The sequence below is a fragment of the Macrosteles quadrilineatus genome, unplaced genomic scaffold (genome assembly GCF_028750875.1).
Source record: "Macrosteles quadrilineatus isolate MER2022 unplaced genomic scaffold, UCM_ALF_1.0 Scaffold_8__2_contigs__length_117827958, whole genome shotgun sequence".
Classification (NCBI taxonomy): domain Eukaryota; kingdom Metazoa; phylum Arthropoda; class Insecta; order Hemiptera; family Cicadellidae; genus Macrosteles; species Macrosteles quadrilineatus.
The window spans coordinates 66,141,951-66,162,236 of NW_026542601.1; the positions used below are offsets into that span (position 1 = coordinate 66,141,951).

Genomic DNA, 20,286 nt, shown 5'->3' on the forward strand with positions numbered 1-20,286 from the left:
TTATGTCGTTGCTGCAACACATAATACCAATGTGTTTCAAAGTCCGATAAGTTCGCAGGTTTTGGAGGGTATTATTCTCACAGAGAAGCTCTAAACCCTCCTGTCTTCAAGTGATCCTGGTCTTGTATTGCAAACCTTCTTTGTATATCTGATATCAAAAAGATATATAGAAATCACTAGCTTTTATCTCAAACTTTTGATTCCCAGATCAACGAGTAAACTATATATTTGTACAGTATATAAGTATATGGCTCATTATTTTCATTAATTTAAAAGTCACCAATTCTTTTCGTATAATTTTTTTGCTAATATTAATCACAATAAATTAGGATTTCAAAGTTATTGCATTTATATAAAATCGACTATTTTACCAAACATAAACTTATTAGCTTACAGTATTACGATCACTTCCATCATTACTTATTTCCATCATGAGTATTATTTATTGCTATTTACAGAGTTTTATTACAGTGCAAAACATCAAGTAAAATAACAGACATTTATGCATTCAGTCATATAATTTATTATTATGACCTACCAAGTTTGGTAGATAATTTCATTGTTTATTTTAAAGTGATTTTCGAGAGTTTTGTATATTTTCGTACATTTTGAACATATGACTTGTATTTTTTTACTCATGAAAAATATATGGTATAATACCTTTAATGTTAAGAATGTATATAATTTATCATCACAATATATTGGTCCTAACATAGTGTGGAGAAGAAGACTTTAGCAAAAAGTATTAGTACAGTACACTGTAACTTAAAAGGAACGTACTGAAAAAAAATTTTTTTCTTTCCTTTGACCTATATTTTGGCCAACATTTTTCAATACATTTTCTCTACTCCCCTCTAATGATAATTTTATCTCCTCAAGGAGGCCTTCTCACTAAGGGACGTTCCATTGCCCCTTTGTTGGATACAACCTTTATCGGGTATGATTTCCAGTAGAAATAGTTGTAAATGTTGTACTTCTATAACTTGTTTAATAAAGTACTTTGATTTACAATTATTAATTTAGTTGTTATTACAATTATTTGTGTTATTAAAGATTTCATTTATTTATCTTGATCCTACCCCAAGAAGGACATAAGATGAGTTCATCTTCATATAACAATAAATTAAATATTAAAAGTTGCATTTACCAAGTAATGTTTTAATGAATTGTATTTCAACAGTGTCGAAAATCAATTGATTGTTCTAGTACAAAATTAATAAGTTCTATCACATTAAAATCACAAAAATAACAAAATCACATTACATGTAGAATGGAAAAAATGAGTTTATTTCTTCTTGTAAAACGTTTTAACGAATTAAATATTGAACTACTTTGGATTACGTCTGGTTGTAAAACTATTCAATGAAGGACAATTAAATTATTTTACTATTGAACATTGTGATTGCCGGGATTCTGTACCATTGTGACAGACTGCACTTGCATCCTGAACGATATAGTTCTACCATTCAGCTGAGTTGTACACAATGCATTGTGCTGTTGTGTTATTAGAAGAGAACAAATCCAGCTTTCTTTTCAATCGTTGTTCCGCGTTGTCATTGTTAGCAGAAAACAAACGTTTAATGACTCTCAGGGGCTGTTTTTGTTTGTTCGTTTTTGCAAAGTAAGCGCAAATGTTCATACCAGCATAATTGCCTTAACGAATTCCTCTAAAGCTGCAATAAGCTTAAACATGCTTTTAAAATTGATATAACTTTGTAACCAAAACATTATGTGTTATCAATTTGTTATTTATTAAATTAAGTCTAAAAGCAGTAAATTTTTAGTGAAATTGTTGATAATATACGAGTAATATTAAATATGCAAGAACATCATTTAAATTTTGTTGACTCCTTTATTCATCATTTTTAGTGGTTCTAAGATGGAATATTGATATTGAAAATATACTTATTCAAAGGAGGTTTCGTTACTATAATAATTACATGTTCAAATTTACAAAGTTAAAAATTCGAGCTGACTAGCCGAAATGGTTTTCTTTAAACACACGTCACTCGCGCAACGATTCGGGGTCAGTAATATTTACATTACATCTTCAAGTCTTGTTTATTCTGTCGACCAAAAACTGCACCAAAGGTTTATAAAGAATTTGCTTTACATTTTCATGGTAGAAATAATCCAGATGTTGAAACTCCTTGACTTCTTCATGGAAAAGTATTTTGGGTGACTTCGGAAGCTCCTTGGCCAACCACTCAACATCCTACAAATGTAACATTAATTCAGTCACTGTTGAACTATTTTTTTTTATACGTATAGTTATTACATTTTAAGATACATACAAAACAAAAACCCATTATTGTAAAGGGTAGCAAAAATTAAATCGGTGTGGTAAGAGACATAAACAGACAAAACTCTCATGTTTATGAATTATAAAAAGAAAAGAAAACCAAGTTCGTTAACAACACAATTACAAAACAAAGGCCACATACTGTTGAGTATCACAAAGGCTGTAGTAAGGTAATTCTTGAAGACAATTCATATTTTTCTTCTTTTGTAATTTCTGTTTACGCCATGTTGATTTTATTGAATTTTTAAAAATAGTAAACCTGTGTTATGCATGTTATTTTTGTGAGTAACAAAGGTTTTAGAGCCAAAACTTTTTCTATTGTACATTTGAGATTATTGACTTGTATATTGTTTTTTTTTTTACTAAAAGAATGATTTGTTTGTACCTCTTTTACAGAAAACTCGTCTACATCACTGGTAATGAGGAAGACTGGACATGTAACCTTCCTCAGGTCATAAGCTGGAGGTAAAAGTTTTTTGTAGTGCAACAGGTTTTCTTCATCTCCATAGTCAAACTGTTGGAATCTCGCTGGAAAAGGACGATATGAAAAAACTAATATGTTTATACAATTAATTGTACAATCATACATTCGTTACTGCCAGTTAGTACACTTTTAGGTGAATTCAGAGTTGTTTTGTAAAGTCTTATGTTTACATCTTCATAAAACAGGAAAATTATCTCTATTCGTTATAGAAATACCATTTACGTTATTAGTTTAGGGTTTGTGAAAGGACCTCAAAGTATTTTTTTTTTTTTTTTACAATTTCATAAATCTAAAGAACAATTTTGAAATTTCTGAATTTAATTAATATGTATTGCTAAAATGTCTGCAGCAATTATTAAATTCCCTACATTAATGTAAAGACAGGCTAAGTACTACATAAAGTACTTCTTGCTAGACTATGAGCAGTAAAACCGAATAGTTAATTGTATAGCTTTGATTAAATTGCTCCTTTACTGAAGTCAGTTCGAAGGGTGAAAATCTTTCTCAAATGTTTTTGTGAAACGTAATATTGTTATGCAAACTAATGTTTATCTTGTAAATTTGAAAAATGTGTAAATTGAAATTTCTACTGACCTTTTTCGCCAATTTGAAGAAAGTGTACAATATTCTTGATTGACGTTCCAGCAGGCATGTATTGAGTGGCTACGTAGGTGTCCTCCTTCAATATGTAAGTTAAAAGGGTAATTTATGGCTAATGTTATAAAAATTAAACGAAAAGTAAATGTAAAAATGTATGTTTTAAACCAACATCCATACAAACAACATGACATGTATGTTCAGATATGTGTTGAATTATTTTGACATATGTTACAATGTTGATATATCTAATCTTATCATATCAGACTCATATCATGAATGTGAAAGGTTGGGTTGTTTTTAGTATCTAACATAGACACCAACGTTCAAATTAATATTTTAAGCTATATTTTTCAGGAACACAATATATATAACACTAGCTGTGTACCCGTTCTACGCACGGGGATCTTATAATATTCAGTTGAAACCTTCTTATATAAAGAACAGCAGTTGGTTTGCATATTTTAAGATATGCTGGCCAAACTATTATACATAGCTTCATTTTATGTTGTTTTTTGTTGTTCCGGATCGGTATGACAATCAATAAAAGGTTAAATTACCTCTGTGTCTGCCGGTCGATCCTATAACGGTAGGCTTACTTTTATTTTTACTATCTGATCTCGTTTGCATGGCTCAATCACGTCCTGGTTGAAGTTCGTTCGCTACGCTCACTCACCTGTATGTTGGAGCTCGTTCGCTGCGCTCACTTTCCTTCAGGTTAGCTCGTTCGCTACGCTCACTTGCCTTCAGGTTAGCTCGTTCGCTACGCTCACTCGCCTCCAGGTTGCAAATTAGCTGTTGTCATAAATGTAAAAGAAATAATAGTGCTAGTGCTGCACCCTGTTGGTAATCCTTGTAACTTTAATGCTATTGAACATCACAGAACAGAACCAACTTGTTTAATTGAAACAGCTGTTAAGATTCAATAATTTCATTTCTCATAAGGTTAACATGGGCTTCCAGAAATTCCACGTCAAAAATCGACAAAAACTTGATTTTCAAGGGTTTACTGTTAAATATCTAACTGTCTCATATTCGATGAAATACGTCTAAAACCATCTCATATATGTATAGTATTTGGAAAATAAGTTTCAGGCGGGACAGTGCTATAGTTATTGAGGAGTAGTTGTAATAAAGTGCGTATTTTAGCGTTACCAAGAGAATGACAGATAGACAGACAGACAGACAGACAGACAGACAGACAGAAATTGAGATAAGGTTTGATTCGGTTTCTCTGACCTATGAAATGTAAAAATAACCAAAAAGTTCATTATTCTAAGCAATGTACAGACAAAACTCTAATTTTATTTATATAGATATGGACATTTACTTGTTTTAATTTTGAAATTTTCCTACAGTTCCACCCCAATAGCCTTCAAAGTAGCCATGTTTTAATTATCTTAAGAATGCAGTTTTAGAATTACCAAATAAGTATTAGATATGTGTTTGAAAATGTTTTTGTGGGTGTTTTATTTACATTGGGTAGATTTTGTGTGTAATTAAAAAATTAGAGGGTCATGTTTTCATTAACGAAAACCTGAACATTTAGTAGAATAATTTTAACTTCTTACTAATTAATACGAGTACGCCCACCTAGGTGTGTATTTTAACCCAAATATTAGTGAAGGATGAATGTAGAATTAAAAGTTAATCTGCGTTGCTTTGTTACTGCCTAAGATCAGCTGTTTCATTAGCCAGGATCACTTATTTAAAGTCCAATGTTTGGTTGGGTCCAATTTCAAACCATCAAAAAGCTACACACCTTTCTCAGGATTGAAAACCTTTCGATTAAGGCGAGTACTATAACCACTCAGCTACTCTGCCAATAGTGAATAATGAATATGTAAATGTTTCGTACAGCAGATCCCCAGCTAGTTGGACTTAAATTTAAAACGAACGAATACATTTTTGTCAAAATAATTAATTATTTTCACTTTGTCTTTGCATAGTTGTTATATGATTTGAAACTCTGCCGTTTTAACTTTTGTTTGGAGTAAAACATATTTACTAATTACTAGGAGTTATTTCACATGACTAGTGCCCACTATTGATATAATATATTAAATTAACATTGCAATAATCCGACACACGAGGTGTGGAGTGTTTGTGAATAAAAAATGAAATATTAAGAGAGAAATAAAATAAGTAATGTTTTCAAGAAGAACAGAAAGGAATAATGTTTATTTGTACAGTATGAATCATTTTTTAAATCATCAGCTGTTCTAAGTAAAGGCTAAAGAAAATTATTAGATAAAAGAACTGAACATACTCCCGGCCTTGAAGTGTCCTCACTTCAACAGTTAGTTTAGAACAAAACACATTACTTAACACAAAAGTTTGTTGTAGGCCGGCTATAGCACCTGTTTGCATTTTTCTACTTCTCTTTTCAACCTATACCATCTTTGCTGGGAAACACCTTAAAACAGTTGCTGGAGACCACCGAAGTCCTAGCTCTTTGAAATGTTGAGCATCAGAGTTTTGAAGGAACTTTGGTGTTTTATGATGAGATTGAGTAACAGAAGTGAGCAAGTCTTGACAGTTCATAACACATTTCTTCAATTCAAAGCACTCTTGTTTCAATAATTCAACAAGTTGAGATTGGAGGATGAGCGCTTTCTCTGTAGTTTGTGATGAAGAGTAGCTATTGGTCAGAGCTCCATCGGAAGATACAACCACTTGACTGGATTGCTTGACTGTCTTTACTGTAGTGGTTGCACTGTGGGTTGGGTTAACGGCAGCACTGTCTATCGTTTGGATAGCAGCCCGGCCAGTAGGATGGGTGACAGTTTTATCAGTAGGGTTTATAACAGCACGGTCACTTGGTATGACAGCAGTGTTGGTAGGATGGATAGTAGCACTGTCACTTGTCATTGTAGTTGAGCTCACTGTTGTGTCTGTATTCATCGGTTGAGGTTTTGTCACTGACACTGTGGTATTTCTAATTTTCGAGTTTGCGAGCTTAGGTATAGTGTTTGCCACCGACCTCTTTATTGTGATGAGTTTTGTTTCAGGTTGTTTAAGCTGGATGCCTTTGGTTTGAAACTCACTTGATGGGTTTGGTTTGGTTACATTCATTGCAGTGGTTCTCGGAGGTTGAGCTGGACTTGATGAGTTCGGGTTGGTTACATTCATTGCAGTTTTTCTCGGAGGTTGAGCTGGACTTGATGAGTTCGGGTTGGTTACATTCATTGTAGTGGTTCTCTGAGGTTGAGCTGGACTTAATGAGTTCGGGTTGGATAAATTCATTGCAGTAGTTCTCGGAGGTTGAGCTGGACTTGATGAGTTTGAGTTGGTTACATTCATTGCAGTTGTTCTCGGAGGTTGAGCTGGACTTGATGAGTTCGGGTTGATTACATGCACTGCAGTAGTTTTATGAGGTTGAGCTGAACTGCAATTAACCTTGGCCAAATAAGGGTTAGAACCAATTTTTGAAAGCAGCACTTTAATGTAGCTGGTTATGTGGATGAATAGTTCACTGATTTGGTCTTCATCTTCAGCTAAAGTTTCAATGTTCAAATCATCTTCACTTGATGTACTTACAATTCGATAAAAACAAGAATCAAAGTCTTCTTTTTTCTTCTGGGTTTCTTGCATGAGAGTCTTTAAGGCTTCGTTTTGCACAACTGTTAATGTTTCTTCTTGTTCAACATGTTGATCTACGATGTTTCTTATTTCGTTGAGACGAGTTTTAATAAAAGATGTGAGTCGTGTATAAGTTTCAATTTTAAAATCACTATTTTGAGATGCCATTGTACAAAGATGATGAGATAAATGTAAAAAATTCACAAAGTGTAAATGAGTGGGTTAAGAGTTCCAATGTGGAAATAAGAGTTCAGTTAGGTAAGAGTTCAAAGGCACAGAAAACGATGAGTAAAATGAGGAAATATTGATGTATGAAGGGTTTTAGTAGAAGAAAGTAATTCCAAATCGCTTAAGTAATATCTTGGATCGAAGGACCATTAAATAATGTGGAGTGTTTGTGAATAAAAAATGAAATATTAAGAGAGAAATAAAATAAGTCATGTTTTCAAGAAGAACAGAAAGGAATAATGTTTATTTGTACAGTATGAATTATTTTTTAAATCATCAGCTGTTCTAAGTAAAGGCTAAAGAAAATTATTAGATAAAAGAACTGAACACGAGGGTGTATTTTAAGGGGATGACAAAAGTTAAGTGTTAAATTTATGAGGTCATAGCTTCGTTATTAATATCAACTTACTATGTAGCCAGAACAGTTAAAGACAAATTATTAGGGACAGCTAATTAAAAAAACAACTATTTTTGTTAATAAAAGTAATTACAAAACCATACCCACCCTGTGTATTGAGTCAGGAAACAGTCCTACAAGGCCAGACAACATCTTGCCACAAGCTTTGGTCGTCAAGTCATTTGTACATAAAGCTCTCAAGAACAGCCCTTCCGCTTTGTTGTAGGATCGAACCTCGTACAAGTGCAGTGTGTTGTAGGTCAGCTGGAAGAAAGATATCAGTTACTTGCGTAAATACAAGGTCGAAATTTGTTCAATATCAATTAATTATTTGTTATAATTATTTTAATTTAATTGCCAATTAAGAAGGAGGATGGTAGGTACGTATTTTAACCCAAGGATGGGTGTAGAATGGAGTGAGATGCCATGTGTTACTTTGGTAGGCTACTGACAAATACTAGTTATTTCATTACCCGAGACAATGTATTAAAAACTCATTGATCAAGGTTAGCTGAGTCCAACCATCCTAAAACTTCTCACTTCGCTTAGGGTTGACCTGGTGGTCTTTTGATTACTACTAGGTGAGCACTATAACCGCTCAGCTGCCCTGTGAAATTGATACATATTTCTCCTGGTTTTCTGGTAATTACACCACTCATCCTTAGGAGGTTAAAGGATGGCCAGATTAATGTGATTATTCTAGGAAAATCCGAAATAATTTGAACCCATACTCCCACGAAAGCAAGGTTATTTCTAAAAGAAAAACAGACCACAGAACACCTTGTGAAGGCTTTAGATAGGCAGGTATTTTGTGATAAACAAAAGAGAAATTTTTGATCAGACTTTACCTTACAAGCGGTGTTATCTCCAACATATTACTAAAGGAAGTGAGCTAGTCTAGTGGTAGACCGCCAAACTTCGGTCCTCGAGGTCTCTGGTTCAAATCCCGCCTACTAACAATGGGTTTTATCCACTGATAATACCGCAATCTCATAGGGTGAAGTGATTTGTAAAACGGTTCTGGGCTAGATCCTATTGTCCTAGGATGTGAAGATGGGATATTGAGGGTGGGGGAAAATTTGGACACAGAGGTTCCAAGTTCTTTTAGTCAATTCTGTTAGTCACCAAAGATTGTATCTGGTTTATTATACCGTGACCCGCTGGCTCTAACAATAGTGTACGGTACAACACTAGTACAACAGCTAGGTTTGAAGTAATGTATGAAACTGTTCCTTCTTCTTCGAGATTTATCAGTCCAGTGAGCTGAAAAACCTAGTGGACTGAGGCTAAAGGTTCCAGGCTTGAACCAATCGTCCTAGTATGAGAAGGGGGAAAAAATGTATTACCCAAATAAACAAACTTACTAAAGCAGTTGTAAGAGCTGAGTATATAGCTGGCTTTTGGAGGATGCTCATCCCACTAGGTCTTGCTATTGGAGCTATTGCCACCATAGTGTCTATGCGGTCCATGTACTCTTTACCATAACTATCGGCCAACACCCAGAACATAGTGGTCCCCATTGAGAAGCCTACGTAGCTGAGAGTCTGTCGTTGTGTCACGGACAGTATGTGTACGATGGCTATTGATAGGTCCTTCTCTCCCATCTCGTGGAAGCTGTAAAGGAGTTAGAACTTTAAAACGGTATATGAAATGCTTAGAATTTCCACGAAGATTGAGCATCCACCATTGTGTAAGCTCAGGAATTGGAACTTTATAGCTCTCTATAAAAGAACATTTATTTTCAACATAATCTAGAGTAAAGTATTAAGGATTGTCAAATATTTAGAGGAGTTAAATGTGTAATTTCTGAAATAAAACTCCCAATTTAGAACTAAATACTTAAATACCTATTCAAATGACTTTCTACTTAATCTTTTCTGGTCCAAGGCTACCTTGGCATGAATTAACATTTTCATGACCAAGTATGGTTGGATGAGTATGTAGAGGGTTTGATTGTTTGGTCTAGTTTTACTCCATCAAAAAGTATCTAATTTTTTCTCTGTATCAAGCTATAATATTTACAAAGAATAGTAAAGATCGAGGATCCCAGTCGGTTACGCTATGTTTCTTAGGAACTCATTTCACGTAGATAACACTAAGACAAAAGCAATCGTGATACGAAAAGTAGCAAATTAAAGGTATATAATATTTGGTTTTTTACCTGAAATCCCAAAACTCTTTACTCGATGGACTAAGTGTCGTGTGTTGTTTGGAGTATGTGTTTCCTCTTGCGTTCATTAACCAAACGTCAAACCCCGCGTCCGCCAACAAATAGGCTGAAATAGGTTGCAATTATATAAAAATAATTTGTAACCTTTTAACATTTAACAAGTAACTTATTGCTTATTACGTTCGAGTAAAGCATTGACTACAATATGAAAAAGTATTTAATTATTTTCTATTGCCATCAGTAAATCTTTTTTTCTAAGGATAAGGGGAGAACCAGCAACTTTAAGAGTATAGGGGTTCTTTCAGTCCTTTAGACCACAATTTAGTTCTGATATTGTGATAATGCTACTCGTAAACAAAAATATGTAAGAAAATTAAAAAAAAAATCAATAATATGTTAAATCAATGAATAATCGTGTGATACGTTATTAGGCTACTATTGTTAATTCAATAATATTTTGTAAAGATTTGACGGTTGTTTTTATTAGAAAATAATAATGTGAAAACAAGCATTTGTTGTAAAATCTTATTAAAATTACTTATTATATACCAATTTATTGAATAGTTGAGTAAATTTTTTGCCATTTACTTCAAGTCCTACTCAAATCCCTAAAGCGCAAAATACAGTAAATTATGATCAATACTTGATATTCGCAGATTTCTACTCCTAGTTTACCAATTAACTGATTGTCAACTCGTTGTGAAGTTCACAATAGTTCACCTTTTGTTCTTGCTATGATTGTAATTGCATTGGGTAATTAGCCTCTACCTGTGGCACTAACGTTGAACATACCCAATTAGAAAACTATATCAACATAAATCATAGTTTGTGAACTTTTTAAGTTAATGTATAAAAACGTTAGATTCACTTGGTTGGTCAAACGAATGATTGTGAGTTCTAGTTTTTAACTTAACTCAAGTAACATAAGAACTTTTTGGGTCTCCTTATTCGCATATGCGTGACTGCCATTTTTACTTAGATTTCCATTTTTATAGACAATTTTTCTATAACCAAACCATTTTCTGAAAGAAGGTTTACGCTTGCTTTCTATTAGATTTTTTTCTCCCAAAGACATGTCACGTTTCCTGTGCCTTAAGGATGTAACATCAAAGATAACAATACAACTATTATATGATTATATACTCATAATCTGCTTACATTTCATAATTATTTCCTGCGTTGTGTTTTACCTTGATCTTTCATTGGCAACACATGCTCCTCACCTTTTGATGTTCGTCCTCCAAGTTCAATAGCCAAGCATTCATGAATATGTATTTAAAACTAGACTGCATACTACTACAAATACAATCTCACCAAGTCCATCATCCATGGCCAGATATAGTGCAGACGACTGTAGTATCCCATGGGCTAGCAGTATAGGATGGCCATGGCCAAGACCTGGGCCCTGTCTACCATGGGGTATCCGATGGTAGGTGAGCCTGTATCCGTCTTCCGTCTCTAGTTCATGTTTTTCTATCGGGTAACCTTTATCTTTTACATACTTTTCCTAAAAAGTATTAAAGATGTTTAAGCTGTATATTTCTTTAATTTTCCCAGTTAAAAAGCATGTTATTATAGATTTAATATACTGTACTGCGATTTGTTGTGACTAAAAATTTCCATTTCTAATCCATAGTAAGATACCGTGTTCAGTACACGGTAGTAGATCGTGCTTAGACTTTGATGTGAATATTTCTTTTACTAAGGGTTACCCTAAGGAATATTACCTTTATATTTACAAATCTTTCCATACACATGTTAAATGCGCAAAAGGTGAATGTACAATGTTGTAAATTTAAAACTTGGCCTGCTATTTATAAGTATGTTTTGGAATAAATCTGAACGACTATTTAAACATAACTGTTTTAAATTGATAAGAAAACGTCTAGTTACATATCGCTTTTATTATACGTTCTAATTACTTTGTAGATAGAAAATATGTATGCCTACAGAGTTTAAAAAACTAATCATATTTCACACTTACTGATTGTCATACTTCAGTTCGTAGTATAATTATACCTTTTTAATAAGAAGGTATCATGTTATTGAATTATGTTCAGTAAATTATATTGATTGGATCACTAATACATGATGAAAATGTTATTTAAACTTATAAAATTACACATATTTGATATCAAATACTCATAAACAAATTCGACACAAGCTTGCATTGGACGTAAAATGCAAATAAAAGAATTGTTTATGTGCAAATGATTCCTATATGCAGAAAATGTAATATACCAACTAAATTGATGTATTGTATTTAATAAATTTATTAGTGGATATTACTTTGATTGAAAATTAAACATTAAAATGCAACCATAAATTATGTATTCTGTTTAAAAAGAACACCACACTATTTTTTACCTAACACTGCACTTTGATGAATACATTTGTTAATAAATAGTTTTTAAAAGTTTATTTTTACACTTATAGGAGAGCCCTTATAACACTACACCACGAGGTAATAAGGATACAAAATCTTACGATAGGTTTGAAGGTGAATGATTGCAGGATACTGTTATGTGTTTTCCCAAACGCAGAAGAAACAAGAACTAAAACTAGTACAACCTGCATCAAGAACCGGCACAAGCACAACACTGTAATGATACACTTGCACAACTGTGCACTACAGATAGGTAATTATTTAACACCTGTTTGAAAAATTGGGACCGTTTAGTTCCCTAGTTTAGGAACATGTTTCTGTGTAAACACTTATCTTGGTGCATAAAGGAATATTTTTATCTGTCCAAACAATTAGTAAGTCTACGGTTTGTTAGAGACAGAACTGTTCGATTTTTTTTATTTAGAGCGATGCTTGCCACAAGTATTAGTTTTAAGAATTTATAGTTTTAAAGTGTAACATACGGCATATTCTTGTAGAGAAGAAGGTTGGTATCGAACTTACGAAACATAAAGGCCCTGAGAAAAATGTAAAACTAAATTGTATATCATTAAACTCTCAATCTCAAAATGACCAGCTATACTATTTTTAGTGTTCTAAAAACTTCACATGACCGAGCAGGATTTTTTTATACTTTATAGGGTTAAAACACTATTTACCATTGCCACCTAAGCATCTTGCTGATTCTATGTTATGAAGCTACAAATGCTCAAAGCACAAACAAGTAGGCCTACCCAAAAGATATCAGTGAAAACTGGTCTAAAAAAATAAAAGTTACTCATTGTTGTGGCTTGCCCCTGAACTGGTAAGACAAATATAAAATAATAGTTGTTTAGTTACCTTTACTTTCGTCCCAGTTCAATAAAAAGTTGTAATATCTACAACCATGGTTTCGACGCTAGTTGCGCCATGGTCACGTAGTTAGCAAGTCGAGAAGTATCTTGTCATAGTCGGTCGCTTGGACGTCGTCATATTTATAAGTAACAACAAGTTAACTGTTAAGGGTACAAGTTAACTGTTCACCACAGGCCTGTGTTCCGTCCACGAGAACCTTTTATTTCAATCAATGTACGTGTGTGTTTATGTCCGTGTCCGTGTTTGTGTAAATATGATGACGTCCAAGCGACCGACTATGACAAGATACTTTTCGACTTGCTAACTACGTGACCATGGCGCAACTAGCGTCGAAACCATGGATGTAGATAATACAACTTTTTATTGAACTGGGACGAAAGTAAAGGTAACTAAACCACTATTATTTAATAATAAAAGTTAGAAAATCACAACAGTAAACAGAAACTAGTTCTAGCTCGACTTTCCTAGTTCTACTTCGACTTTTGTAGTTGACATGCTAGTCCAACTTTATCAATTTAAACTTACAAAACCGCTTCTTGAATACATTTATTTTAAATTTCTTCTTTCATAAAAAGTAAGATTAGCTTATTGACTAGCTTAAAAGTTGAATCGTTATACTCAATTATATTTAAGCCTATAAATGTTTGTCAGACACAATTTTGGTAGTCTGTAAAAACTGTATACAAATAAGTCAGAAATAAAGATATTTCAAATGTGTTTGTGATCAAATAATGTCAAAACAATTTTAAAAACCTAGTAATGGTCCTAGAAAATAATATATTACGTACTTTATTCTTGGTTTCCTCGAACCAATACCAAAGGCTTTCAAAGGGCTCGCACTTGTGCGATATTTATTTGTTGTTTAATTTATCAAATGCAATCATATAAAAATTGTCTGCAAGTACTTATTTACGGCAACCAGTAATTACAGTAGCTGGTACAACTTACATTCTAGATACAAATAAATAAGTAAATTTACAATATAGAGAACCTAACTATCTACAAAAGTATAAACAATGTTCACATCAAGATTTCCAAGTCCATAGACAAATTTTAATCTATGCATTTTTAGACTTTTAAATTGTTTTATAATCTATTATATTATTAAAGTGATACAATCAAATTTTATGTAAACGGTTGAGGTCATTTACAAAATAAAAATATAGGCATATGGCACATAAAAATGATGCTTAGAGTGTGTATATTTGCCGAAAAGTATTGATATGGACGGATTTCCTCAGGGCTCTTCCCCACAGGCTGATTTCCAAAGGGCTACGCCTGCCATACTTCCAATGTTCACATGATTTAATTTAGTTTAGTTAATGAAACAGCTGGTCAGTACAATGAACTGGTGTTTGTTTATTTACTCGAATAAGATGTTTATGACGCTTTATGTAGATTGAGGAGGGTTATGTTTGGTTTTAAAGTGAGGTTGTATACGTTTTGTAAAGTATTACTCAAAGTTTCATTTTTTTATTTATATAGTAAGCTACATGTGAAGAGGCTTGAATAAAATTGAAGAAAATGGTAAAACATGTTATTCATAAAGCATCAATATGAAGCAATAATTGATGCTATTACAACACTGAGGTATGTTGTCGTATTCTAAGGGATCTATTAACATCAAAAGTAGGGGTTTGAAAGTAAGTAGGTTTACGCTTTTAAATCAGTTTATATTTTCAAACCAAATCATAGAGTTGCTGTATTTTAAAACACACATCAGCACCACTTTAATAGCCCTCTAGGTCACATTTTCTTCCCGTTGCAAAGCACGGGTATAGCAGCTTGTACTTTTTACTTCAATCCTTGAAATTGGTAAGGTTTTCGAAAGCCGTAAAATGATCACCAAAATACATGATCACCCAAATTAAAATACCAAGAAACTGTATTTATCATAAATAAATTACAACTTGCTAATTATACTATACATATTTACTACAGAAGTGTAATTTAATGCTCATAATCCACATCATCAAAGCGTTTATTGCTTCGTCATTAGGCCTACAGTTATGAAGCATAGAAACAATTGCGTGCTTTGATATTGATTAGACGTAATACGATATCGAAGGTAATAATTACACGTAGGGCAATGTTTAATATCAAACATGTGACTAATAATACGACTGCATATTCGTGTATTATAATTACACGATAAGTAAGTGTTATTTTTGTGTATTCTTTTTCATACACAATTTGTGATTAGTATAAGATATATCGAGACAGGTTGTTTAATCACGAAATGATTGTAAATAAAAATTTTTGTTATTGTTGGTACAAAATATGTTGAGTTTTAGAAGTACAAGGAAGCTAGCACTGCAAAGAAAATGCTAAGTTTGTATTATTTTAGTAAAATCAAATGTGTGTTGTTAAAATATTCATGCAGGCCCACCGAAGTTTACAATGTCGTGTTTAACGTGCCAATATTGTTGTACCCAACATTTTGGTTGTTATCCAAACTAAAGTCGACCCTCTTGTTGTTATATCGCCATACCAATATCGCCTGCGAGCGTAACAAAAACTTTGTAAATTTTTATTTAAATAAAGCAAGTAATCAATCCCAGAAGTGTGTGGTAAAAATTATTTAATGGATTCCAATTTGTTTCTACGATTTATTATCAAATTTACTTTGAAATTGGTGCATATAAATACTATGTTGTGTACGTTGTATAGGTACATCTATGCACTCGAACGTGCAGGTTATGAAATACCTTAGCTGAAGCTTATTCATATCGATAACCGACAATAAACCTGTAAATGAAAATGTTTAATGTAAGGGTTGAATGTGCTGTAAGAAAAAACGCAGTCTGTATTAATTTTAAGGAAAGTGTATGATTACCATCTTATAATTTTCGTTTCTAACAAATCAGTAACTTGTATGTGAAGTAATAAATGATTGACTCGTATAGCCAATTGTACTGTAAATCTATTCAATTTATAAGAAACTAGTGTGGGAAAAGATCAATTAGAAAGTTCAGACAGAAGGATTAAGCATCAAACAGTGAGAGACAGACAGTAGTCACGTACGGGAAGGTTTCGCCAGCCTGTTAGCGTCTACGTGATCTCTCTACAACAATGGAATCAGCTGTTGAAATGTTAAATCTTGTTGAAATACGGATAAACTCAATAACAGCGTAATCAACAGAATTTCATTTCTCTTTATGTAAAAAAACTTTACTGTCCGCCCAAAAAATAATTTTAAATTATTTCAAATTCTACGTCGTATTATTTTTTGGTATGTTGATCATAAGTGGATGAAACAATCTCGAAGAAGCTTCATGTCTTGTGACACACTTGATACACTCATATTGTGCCACCCGCAGTGGAATACGCTGGCTCTGTCAAGTTATGATGATAAAAAGTGACACTATCACAAGCAATTTCACTTTGTATTTTATGTATATCTGGCTTTTACAGGTAAAGTATATTAGGCAGTTCCTTGTATGGCTGATATTGTACGTATGCATTTGTATCCATTTACAAAATAATACATCAAATAAACCATGCACTACAATATACTCAGTATAAGAACTGTACTTAATTAAACGCTCTGCAAGACACTGTTTGAGCATGCTTGCTCGATCTAGTTAAGTCCTTTGTGGGCCAACAACTAGAGTACATTGTATGTCTGGTCTTATTAGTTTCATCTCCATACCGGTACGGGAAGAATGCGTTTACACCTAGTTAAAATGAACATTATGTATCAGTTTAGTTTACGAATTAAATTACCTGACATGTTGTAGTGTCCATAGGACTTTGTTTGGCGAATGAGTTTTAAACGAGGGAAGGGAATATTCGTGAATAACTTATTTCAATTTACGAGGCTTGTCCGTATATTAAGGTCAAAAAGCGACCAATGAAGCTGGTTCAAATCTGAAACAACCGCTTAGTTCTTTATTTTATCCACTACTTGAGCTGTTTCCTACCCGTAAATTCTCGTCATAGTAGACGAAAATGATATGAAAATTCTACGCCCCCGCAGAGTATGAGCACTAATTGGATTTATGTAGTGCAAGGAGTCAACCTGTTGAAGTTTATCGCAACCTGACGGACATCAATGGAGTGTTGTGACGTAAAGAATGTGAGTAAGGGTGGAGGAAGTTAGTTTATAATTACATTTGCACGATGTTTTGCACGTTGTAGGCCGGCTGCGGTCGTTTATCAGTGTTGATTGAGGCCGCTGAGACCGAAGTTGGAGGTATTTTGCCTCCGGAAAGAGAGATGCAGAACTGATAGGGAACGTCATTAAGACTATCAAGGACTACGGTATGTCCTAAGGGTCTTAAGCACGTCGATAAGGAAGCAAAGTTTAGTCAACGTTATGCACAGACTTGATGGAAAACCATGAAACATCGTTGCTGGTCTCGTTGTGTAGATTGTTTACAGAATTCTGCGAGCTAAATCCCTTCTATTTTTACGATTAAATACTTTTCCTTACACACATCATGGCAATAGCCATAGATATCTATGGTGTTAAGTTTTTTCCACATAAACCCAATCATTAAACGTGATTCATGTTTGATGGTAGCATCGATTCCTCCTCACATCATTTTTGGCTCTTATAATGAAACTAATTGGGAGTTTTAAACATTTATAATACATAGTGATCGCAGAATTTGTTAGCAATATTAAATAAAATAATAATTAAAAAAACACCTATCACCCGAATCACCCAATTTTCGTGCAGGTTTTTTATCCACCAGAGTGACATTTGTTGTCACTTACCACATCATCAAATTACATCACTCAGGCTCCACCTTTAAATACATTAGGATTTTGAATTCCCTTTTAGAACCATAGACATTTATTTACTGTTCATGTTTATTTCCAAATGTTATCACTTATTCATTTGAACCTTTTGATATTTACTACTTACAATACAAAGGGTCTGGGACAAACTTGGGCAATATTTACGAAGTCATAAAAACATATCTTCAGTTCATTATTTAATTTCCCTTTTTTGCTGTCCTTGAGAAGATTTAGTACGATATTGCATTTATTTATCATGAATTGTAAGATGCTTTGGGGTTGCTCATTGACACAGAGTAGTTGTATTTTTTGTTGTCCACACCAAAGCCTCACTGTTGTTGGTAATTCAACATTGACTGTCCCTCTGCTGAGGCCCAGTAAACATCAGGGGGCAAAACAGACCTTAGTAAACTGAACTGACAGGAGAGTGTATTTTAACTTCATTTTAATTATTTTAATACGAAGTTCCTTTACCTATTGTACATAAATCATACATCCAAACTTAAAGCCATTGAGTATAGTAATATTTTGTTACTCTATGTAACTTCAAACATAGATTTCCGTCCTTTTTTTGTGAAATAGTCAACATTTTGTCAATAATAATAGTAGACGTACCAATATGGTTACCTGTACTAGTATCTAACCAATACTGTAGTTGAAGTGTTTAGTTATAATATTGTGTTCGTATTCGATGTTTTACGACACCGTAAGTGATTTTAGACAGGGTGTTTTTTTAACACAACTCAAAGTACCATAAGACACTGTTTAACGACAAAACAATTTCACATTTTCGTATCCCGATATTCTTTATTTTATTGCCAATCGGCTGATATGCATTGTTGCATAGTTATCCGTATGATTTAGTGTTATTGGGAATTTTTTGTGAATAAGTGTCAACTTGGTGTTTTACGCAAGCTCTACTCGTATGTTGATCATGCGAAAACCCCATTTTACCTGTTTTTACAATGACTTATCAATAACACAAAATCTCATACATAACTATACATATTAGCTGATCGGCAATGAAATGAAGAAAAAGGGATACCATCATTTGAGCTGATTTTGTTGTTAAAAAGTGTTTCACATTAGTTTTAATTAATTGGGTAGCTTAAAAACACCCTATAGCATTAATTCTGAACCCGTCATTGTTTAAGAACACTACTAGCAGCAGCCACAGTAAATGCCAAAGTAAATGAACATAACAAAAAGTCATCTTTAGTAAAATGTGGTTAAGTTTCAGGTAAGCAACTAATTTCAACAGCTAATGCCAGTGTTGTAGAAAGATCACGTAGACACTAACAGGCTGACGAAACCTTCCCGTACGTGACTTGCCGGCAAACTTTGGTGTCAGTGTTTGTTTAATATTCTTAAACTTGTCAGTGTGAGATTAAATTAAAGAATAAATTCCTTTTGGAACATTGGGGAGAATGTGTTAAAAATAAACATTAGGAATAACTTAATTTGCGATCAACATTAAAGACGCTTGGATTTTTTATCGAAAGTATTCAAACTAATTTTCATTTTGTATTTAAAGTAATTTCTAAATTGTAGAGTGGAAATGAAAACCGGGTTAAGTGCCAAAAACATCTTTTTGAGTTATTGCAAAAAATATCAATAAAACCATTAATGTTAATTTTTTATACCAGATTATTTACAGTAGCTACAAGAAAAGATGAGTAATCATAATTTGATGAAACTTCTCTTTTTAAAAGTCACTGATAGAATTTATAAATTTATAAAGTTACACATTTGAGACAAGAGGTACGTCCATAATCATAGTGGTGAAAAGCGAGCTAATTACCTATACTTCAAAACCATAAAACGGGGTATGTGCAGAGTTAGTAAACATAAAAGATTCGAAATATTTTAACAATTCAGACGGGTAAAACAAAAATCAAACAAAATAATATTGAAATCAAGTTTTATTAACATAAAACATAATAAAACCCGTAAAAAAAACATAAAAGGGTAAACGACAAATGTGTTGGTTTTAGGTCAAAAAATTAAACAGTTAATTATCTGTAAAAGTGTTTACATATTCTTCCTTCAGAAATGGTATCATATTCTTAAGGTCATCTTTCTTCTCTTATTTCATTTTGTTTACAGCATTCAAGGACTGTGGTAGGTGTTTCAGAGCCTCTAGCTGCATATTTCCTTTAAAACTTTTATTTTTTACATGGCTCCAATTCACTGAATGTTTTTAGGACGTCTCTTCTTATGATTAATTTCTACTAACTATGTATCACCCATTTTAAGTATAAACTCACGTGTACACCTCTACCAACACTGCCGGAACATTGCATAGCCTCAAAATGGGTTGTAAAGACGCTTGGCACATAGCCCGGTTTTCATTTCCTCAGACGATGAGGTTGACCCATGTGCATTCTCACGGCCACTGTTTAAACGTCTTGGAGCTATTGTTTTGCAGATAACCCGCTTTTTAACGTATTGGGCTTGGCAGATAGCTCACATTTTGACACTTAATTCATTTTTTAATTTTTTGGCACTTAGCCCGGTTTTC

At 33.2% G+C, this 20,286-nt stretch overlaps 1 protein-coding gene across 1 annotated transcript; it reads right to left on the reverse strand.

Moving 5' to 3' along the window:
* Positions 1–2,032: 2,032 nt before the first annotated feature.
* LOC129001124 (lipase 1-like) lies at positions 2,033–12,364 on the reverse strand. Its single transcript, XM_054428320.1, has 8 exons — positions 12,248–12,364; positions 11,075–11,267; positions 9,752–9,866; positions 8,955–9,204; positions 7,699–7,854; positions 3,381–3,465; positions 2,688–2,830; positions 2,033–2,215 (listed from the first exon to the last, which is right to left on the reverse strand). Exons 1-8 carry the CDS (start codon positions 12,335–12,337, stop codon positions 2,051–2,053), a joined length of 1,197 nt encoding a protein of 398 aa, XP_054284295.1. The 5' UTR covers positions 12,338–12,364; the 3' UTR covers positions 2,033–2,050.
* Between the last annotated feature and the right edge of the window lie 7,922 nt (positions 12,365–20,286).

Coding starts and splice junctions, on each gene's coding strand:
- LOC129001124 (XM_054428320.1), bottom strand. CDS start 12,337: ATGCAGGTTGTACTAGTTTTAGTTCTTGTTTCTTCTGCGTTTGGGAAA. Junction 7,855..8,954: donor CAGCTCTTACAACTGCTTTA/GTAAGTTTGTTT, acceptor TCTTTCTTCCAG/CTGACCTACAACACACTGCA. Junction 2,216..2,687: donor ACGAGTTTTCTGTAAAAGAG/GTACAAACAAAT, acceptor TTACATTTGTAG/GATGTTGAGTGGTTGGCCAA.